A 7,678-nucleotide genomic window follows, 5' to 3' on the forward strand; every position below is an offset into this window, starting at 1 on the left:
TAAGGGCAGACACATACATGTATGAAACTGACCTAGGGCAGCAGTCAGATGGCTATTACCTGTGCACGCTTGTCAATGACAGTCAAAACCAAGCTTAATGACCGGAACAGACGCCAACAAGTGTCAGATATGCAGGCAGGTCTGGATCCCCATCTGAAAAAGCCTTGATAAATGGCAGAGCTTAAACCTCATAGTGGGGGGCCATTGCCTATCCCATCAAAGTTTTATTACAAGCCCAAGATCTGGCAAATCCAAAACTATCCAAGAGAAAGCACTGACCTGGATAAAAGGCTGATATGTGGAGTGTCGGCACACAACAGTCCATTAAGTATTCCCAAACAATCCCAACTTCTAATGCCACAATTTGGTTATTGTGACCAGGTTCTTTACATACAGGACACTTGACAGTAGAAATGAGCCTGCTCCGCTGATTATACAGCTTGTCAAACTGGTATGTCAAGGACAGTTTGAGGGTTAAATACCCCATACACCATTATACCTGCTACTGATCAGATCTGAAGGCCAACCAGTCCATCATGGTAAAGAGAAGACTAAAAATATCCTGATATTTGATATTTCCACTTTATTAGCCTAAAGGCAAAAGGTTTCTACGTTTGGATCTCTGCTCAGCAATGCCTAGTCATTAAACACACATGAGATTGTTCCATATTTTTTATTTCCTCCAACCTAAGTTACTTAAAAACATGAATGACTGAAATAAAAAATAAAGGAGCATTGAGTCCCATCAAGTCAGCCCATTTACTGCCATAGGTGCCCTACAGATTGTTCACTGCGGGCTCTAATGGAAGTACCTGGGAATAAGGGAATGATTTATGTTAATATGGAAAGCTGGTGAGATGTAATCAAATTGGTTCCCAAACATTAACCAGTAAGATTACCAGTTACAATTTATAAATAAAGGTGTGTTTGACAAAAAAAAATAGAAAGTCCATGAACGCTCAGGGTATGTTACATTTTACAGCATGCCAGGTCACAGACAGCGGGACAGGTTTAGATGTATTTCTTCAGCTCATCGTACAAGACTAGCACAAAAGCACCACCCATTCCTCTCAGCACGTTGGACCAAGCACCCTTGAAGAAAGCCTTTGAACCTTCATCACGTGCGATCTTCCTCCAGCAGTCCATTGTGCCGCTGTACATGATATCAGCTGCAAGGAAAAGAAATGAAGCATTACAAATCTGCAACATGCAAACCTAAGATAGTGCCTTCTAGATGTTACACCAACTAGACTAAGCAATTCTATACACTCGTGACTGTCAAAGTAACAGGGATTAGATTTGCTAGGACAGGGAACCTGCAGGACCTCCAGCTGTTGCAACTACAATTCCCACCATGTCTGGACAGCCAGCACCAAAGGCATTGACTTCCAAACATGATGGGAATTGTAGTTTTGCAACAGCTAGACAGCCTGCAGGGTCCCCATTCTGTAGTAGGGTAACAAAATGCTGCCCATACCTCCTTTCCTTCCAGACTGCATCATCATACGACGACGGACTGTGTCGAATGGGTAGGAGGCGAAGCCGGCAACTGCTGTTACTGTCTGAGCGATCATCCAGCTGACAATGATGTGTGTGTTCTTAGGATCTGGAAGCATACCTGGAGGAAGAAAGGTTTACATGCTTAATATCCTGACCCCCTTATGTAGATGCCCCCTCGCAGGCCTTTCCTCCCGCTCAAGCCTCACCTTTAGCTGTGTCATAGATGCCAAAATAGGCAGCTCTGTAAATGATGATGCCCTGGACAGACACATTGAAGCCCTGGTACAGGCCTTTAAGCCCATCGGATCTGAAAATCTTAGCCAAGCAATCTCCAAGACCCTTGAACTCTCTATCGGCACCGGCTTTGCCCACATCGGCAGCTAGACGGGTTCTGGCAAAGTCAAGTGGGTAGACAAAGCACAGGGAGGTTGCACCAGCAGCACCTCCGGATGCCAGGTTTCCGGCAAAGTAGCGCCAGAACTGGGTCCTCTTGTCCACGCCATCCAGGAAGACCTTCTTGTACTTGTCTTTGAAAGCAAAGTTGAGGGCCTGGGTTGGGAAATATCGGATCACGTTGGCAAGGTTACCACGCCAGAAAGACAAGAAACCTTGTTCTTTGGGGATACGGACAACACAGTCCATGATTCCTTTGTACTGCTTGTCGGCTGTGATTTGTTTGCTTGCATGTTGGACCTAGAAAGAGACAAGACCCATGTTATAGAACTAAATAGAAAAAAAGTATTAAAGTAGCAAATCAATTCAATGGAAATTTAAAGTGATTGTCCTACTATGAACACTTTCCCCATCCTGTAAGTGTATATGCATGGGGGTGCAACTGCTAGGAGCCCCAACAACAGGGTCCCCATCTCCAGCCCAGATAGGTGAGGTGCACCTGCACTGCAGCTCCATTCATTGCATACAGCACCTCACCATAGACAATGAATGGAGCTGCAGCCAGAAGCAATGTTCTCAATTATCAGAACCCCCCCAGAATATAAGGGTGGGACAACCATTTAAGCAAGGATTACAGCCATTAAACATTTCATGGTGGGTTAAAAATTTTAAGTTAAATAAATTTGCCATTCAGGAGCCTGGGAAAGCCAAGCATCCAAGCCCACAGAAGCCTTTTGTCACCAGCCAAGATGGAGGTAGAGATGGGTCACGCCTTAAGTGAAGGACACAGCTGGGGTCCATGATAGGTGACCCTGCCCTTGACTACAATCTTACAGGCCTGTGTCCTTGAATCAATACAAAACTACAAATCCCATCATGCACTGCGTCCAGCATTCCCCCCCTCCTTGCATGATGGGAGTTGTAGTATAACAGCTAAGGGCCAAAGATAATAAACCCTGGGATAAATCACAGAAATCAGTCACTGCATGAGAAGATCCGCTCCCATCACACTAATAATCGGGTAATAACCGGCAGTGATTTCCTCCGCTGTGTAAGCCGGGCGGGGGAGGCGGAAGTGCCGGTCCCGCGCGCCTCAAAATGGTGACCTCCCCATTCATTGTGCCGGCAGCCAGCACGTGGTAGGAGGAGGAGGAGGGGGCGGGGGGGGAGAATCCCGGGAAGTCGTTACACAACCGCTGCAGCCTCCATCTGGGAGGACAAGTCATTGAGTCCCGGGCCGTACACCGCACTGCTGCAGCCCCCACCCGCCGAACACCGCATAGCATCCTCTAATCCGCCATCATGGCCGGAGATGACCCGGTAACGGGATCTCCTTGTAGCGACCTTGAGCCCTGTAATCACCGGGCAGGGATCGCCTACGATCAATAGCCGCCATCATGCCCGGCCTCATCCCCCACCAATATGGCAGACAGTCAAGGGCACCGCGGATTAGGCCTGGCGTCCCGAGCACGCAGAGGGCATCAGTGCGGTACCGCAGCTACTACACGGCACACCCGATCACCCTCTCCCCCCCCCCCCCCCCCCATCCCCATATACCGCACGGCACATAACCGCCACCGAGCCCGCGTATTGAATGGGCTTCCCGCCCGGCGCACTTCCTTACTTGCAGCAGCAGCTTGACTCTCTCGATAGGTGCTACAGCGGTCTTAGAGATAGCAGCGGCCACACCGCCGGCCAAGAAGTCCTTGGCGAAGGAGATAGCTGCGTCGGTCATGGTGATCGGTGGTCGGACAGGCGAGTGGCTCTGGCTGCAGCACGGCGTTTCCGAGGGCTGGGGAGAATGCTGACGAAATGGCCGGCTTTTATAGCACGCAATGCAGGCGAGGGGCGGGGCCTATGCTCCCCGGCCGCTGATTGGTCCAGGAGGGAGGGGGGAATGGCTCGTAGAGCAGGGATTGGAATGTCTCCTTTTGCGGCGCCCGCGCAGCTGGGAGGGAGGGGGAGGGGCCGCTAACGCCGGACGGATAGGGCTTGGGAGCGATGACGTGGGTGACCGAGTGAGTTGCTAGGTGACGACGTTAATGTGTAGTCAGCCCCCCAGAAGTCATAACACGTTACAACGTACTTGTAACCATGGAGACGCCGTCTCCTCCTCTAGGAGAAATTTGTGAATGGTTATTGGGGATGACTGGCACACTATGGGCTCAGGCAGGGGGCACCTGGGGGCACATACAGTCTCAGTGTGCAGGGTGACTGGTTGTGTGGTGACTGGCTGCAGCTTGTAGACCATTTACCAAATGCTGCGTTTACACAGAACAATTATCGTTTGAATTTTTGCAATAACGATCGCATTTGAGCGATAATCGGCTCATGTAAACACAGCAAACAATTAAGCGACGAGCGAGAAATCGTTCATTTTGATCTTCCAACATGTTTTCAAATCGCCGTTCGTTGTTCGCTAAAAATTCGCAGATTGCTTAGTGTAAACAGTCTTTCAAAGATTCACCCTATGTGAAAGATGGGCTTAAGCGATCTTAAAAACAATCGCAATAACAACTTTTCTTACAAATTTTTTAATGATTTTTCTAATTATTTAATCATCTAAACGATTGTTATAAAAAAACAAATCGTTGCTTCAAAATCGTTAAACGATCGATTGGGCAAATTATCGCTCCGTGTAAACGCAGCATAAGTGTATAAAACAAACAGGTGTAATCTGCCCAGAGCCATTGCTGAGCTGTGATTGGCTACTATGGGCAGATCACCCCAGTGTACATTGTACACACCTTGATAAGTCTGGGCCAGTACCAAACTAATAATACACTGTGGAAATTAAGCCCAGTCCCTCGTAGACTTGAGCAATGGATTCGGCACAAGGATGGTGTGATATGGAGCAGCATACAGTTCTGCCTATGTGCCCACACATCCCCCGAATGAAGAATCCTCATGTGAATGTAACCTTAGGCTGCGTTCACACGTTCCGTAGATACGTTCTGTGCACGGACTGTATGTGTATGCTAAGGAGCGGACTGCAGAACTCCTGGCATCATCACTCCTAATACTGCAGTGAGCTCCGAAACTGGTAAACGCTGTCAGTACTATAGCACAGAGAGTTACAGGTATCAGAGCTCACAGCATCATAATTAGAGATGAGCAAAGGCGGCTTCATTAAGGTTCAATCAGCTTTTGAATCACAATGTCTGCCCGCTCCATGAAGAAGGTGGATGCAGCCCAAGGACTGCTTGGAAAATGGACTCAGCCAGAGGCATTCTAATTATTATGCCGTCAGCTTTTAAACTGTTAAAGGATAAGTCCATCGATTTCTAAAACGCGGCAGGGGCAGGGGGGAAAGGGATTACAAGTAGGAACTTACTTCTCTCTGTGCCCACGATGAGCAGCGGGACCGGGGAAAAGGGATGTCCCGGCTGATGGACCAGCCATTCAGACAAGCAGTGACTGGAGCGCCCCAGTCACTGACTGGCTGAGTGGCCAGTCCATCAGCCGGGTTGTGACGTGTCAGTGCTGGAGAGCCTGACAGAAGTCCCGAGGCCAGTCCTGCCGCTCACCGCAGGCATGGGATGAGGCAAGTTCCTACTTGTTAATAATTTCCCCCTGCCAGCTGCCGCATTTCAGAAGTAGCCAGACTACACCTTTAAATCTCCATGCTATAGTATTAGCACAGTGTTTAACAGTTTCAGAACTCCCTGCACTGTTCACAGTGTGAATGATGATGATGAGGTCCTGTCCATAGCATACAGTCTGTGCACAATTCGTCTCCTTCACCAAGGACCTTTTGGCCACCGGTGTGGAGGCTGCTATCTCTAAAGCAGCTATAGCTTCGTTCATCTCTAATCCTAATGAATGATCATGATGCTGGGAGTTCTGTGGTCTGGCCTGTAGCACACATCTACAGAAATGCAGCCTTTTTGAGCAGAATGTAATGCAGAGGGCCCATGCACTGAATGTTTTAAAACCCTAGCAATGGCAGTGAAATGAATAATAAAAAAAAAAAGTGTAATAAACTGGCCACTGTTTTTGGTAAACCCAACCAGATATAGTGCTTAGCCATGCTGTGTGATCTCTGTTTTAACATATTCAATAACACAAATGGCATGAATAGTAGGCAGGATGCAGAGTTCTTACATCTATTCTACTTTCTGGGTTTTTAAAACAAAACGTAGGGGGAGATTTATCAGGCAGTCATACAGTAAGGGCCCGATTAAGCCGATTACTGCTTTGTGTAAAAGAAACATCAGCAGCCAATCGGGCCCAGACCTAAAATCGGCTGTCGTTCGCGCATAGCTACATGTAATAGCGATGCGCAGCTGATGGTTGATGATTGCCCAAACAGTTAAAACGTTACCTGTCCACGTGCCCGGTCTTCTCCTGCGCTCTGTATGTGTCCCGACACCGCACAGCAGCTTCACAGCGGCCTGTCTCAGCTGAGACAGGCCGCTCTGAAGCTGCTGCGCAGTACCGGGACACATACAGAGCGCAGGAGAAGACCGGGAACGTGGACAGGTGAAGTATTTACTGTTAAGACAAGGGCTGCACAGACATCGGTAAGTATGTCCGTGCAGCCCTTGCTAAACAATTATCAGGCCGTGTAATAGGCCCAGTAAACAAGCACCGATCTAGCAGATCAGCACTTGTTTATAGTATTGTTTGGGCCCTCATCGCCTATGCTACGCCCTAAGAATGGTCCTTATTGCCCATAACAACCAATCACAACTCAGTTTTCAAATATTAAGCTCTGGTAAAATAAAAGCTGAGCTGTGATTGGTTACTATGGGCAACAAGGACCATTCCTATTGTAGGACTGCCTGATAAATCTCTGTAGCACATAGAGGGGGGCAGTGCTCTGCAGAGCTCCAAATCTGGCATTATCTGGGAGTCCCCGCATCAGCTTCCATGGTTAAGCAGCTGCATGCAAGCCTTCTATCACTAAATTCCAATGGCAAGCTTCATATAGAGTGAGGTACACATCACTGGACTCTGATACAGTGTAAATGTGTTCTGTGGAGTGATAAATGAGGACTCTCGATCTGGAATTTGATGGTAGATTCTGGGTCTGGTAAATGCCAGGAGACTGTAAGCAACTGTAAGGTTTGGTGGAGGAGGGATAATCCTTTGTTTGACAGGGTTTGGCCCAAGCCCTTTCTTTCCAGTAAAGGGAAATGTTAATGCTTCAGCATACCAAGACATTGTGGACAATTATATGCTTCCAGCTTTACCTTACTTGTGGCCACATGAAAAGTGTCCCAGTGAACAAAGCAAGGCCTATAAAGGCACGGTGGGGGAGATTGGTTGGGGAATGGGGCTGTGGTGCAGAAGAACTGGACTGGCCTGTTCTCATTTTTGACCCAAACCCCAATGAATCCCTCTGGGCCAAACTAGAGCAGAAATTAGGAGCCAGGCCCTTCAAGGCCAACAGTGCCTAACCTTACAAAAGTTCTTCTGGATAATTGGGCAAAAATCGCACACAGGCAGGCCAGAATCTTGTAGACCCAGAAGAGTGGAGACTCAAAAGTGGGTAACAAACTCCATATTCATGCCTATTGAGTCTGTATTATATGTGCAGTGTGGGGTCCTTGCTCGCTTCTGATCCAGTTTTTTGCAACAAGCAGAAGTTCTTGAGTCATATCAGAGCCTCATGGTGACCTGTATGCAGGTGCGATGCTTGCATAGATTGTCTCAATAAAACACCTCTGTGAGATGAGAAACTGGAGAGATGCAGTCTACGCCAGCATGCTGCTCTATATACACACACTATAGTTGTAAGGGGCATATTACACAGGGCAATTATCGGTCACAAAACAGTCCG

The 7,678-nt window shown here is 48.0% G+C and overlaps 1 protein-coding gene across 1 annotated transcript; it reads right to left on the reverse strand.

Annotated features, from left to right (window-relative positions):
* Positions 1 to 659: 659 nt before the first annotated feature.
* On the reverse strand, positions 660 to 3,702 carry SLC25A5 (solute carrier family 25 member 5). Its single transcript, XM_069942865.1, has 4 exons — positions 3,518 to 3,702; positions 1,707 to 2,193; positions 1,478 to 1,618; positions 660 to 1,169 (listed from the first exon to the last, which is right to left on the reverse strand). Exons 1-4 carry the CDS (start codon positions 3,626 to 3,628, stop codon positions 1,012 to 1,014), a joined length of 897 nt encoding a protein of 298 aa, XP_069798966.1. The 5' UTR covers positions 3,629 to 3,702; the 3' UTR covers positions 660 to 1,011.
* Between the last annotated feature and the right edge of the window lie 3,976 nt (positions 3,703 to 7,678).

Source organism: Dendropsophus ebraccatus, chromosome 10 (genome assembly GCF_027789765.1).
Source record: "Dendropsophus ebraccatus isolate aDenEbr1 chromosome 10, aDenEbr1.pat, whole genome shotgun sequence".
Lineage (NCBI taxonomy): Eukaryota > Metazoa > Chordata > Amphibia > Anura > Hylidae > Dendropsophus > Dendropsophus ebraccatus.

Coding starts and splice junctions, on each gene's coding strand:
- SLC25A5 (XM_069942865.1), bottom strand. CDS start 3,628: ATGACCGACGCAGCTATCTCCTTCGCCAAGGACTTCTTGGCCGGCGGT. Junction 2,194..3,517: donor GAGTCAAGCTGCTGCTGCAA/GTAAGGAAGTGC, acceptor GTCTCTTTCTAG/GTCCAACATGCAAGCAAACA. Junction 1,170..1,477: donor GCAGTCTGGAAGGAAAGGAG/GTATGGGCAGCA, acceptor TTTTCCTTGCAG/CTGATATCATGTACAGCGGC.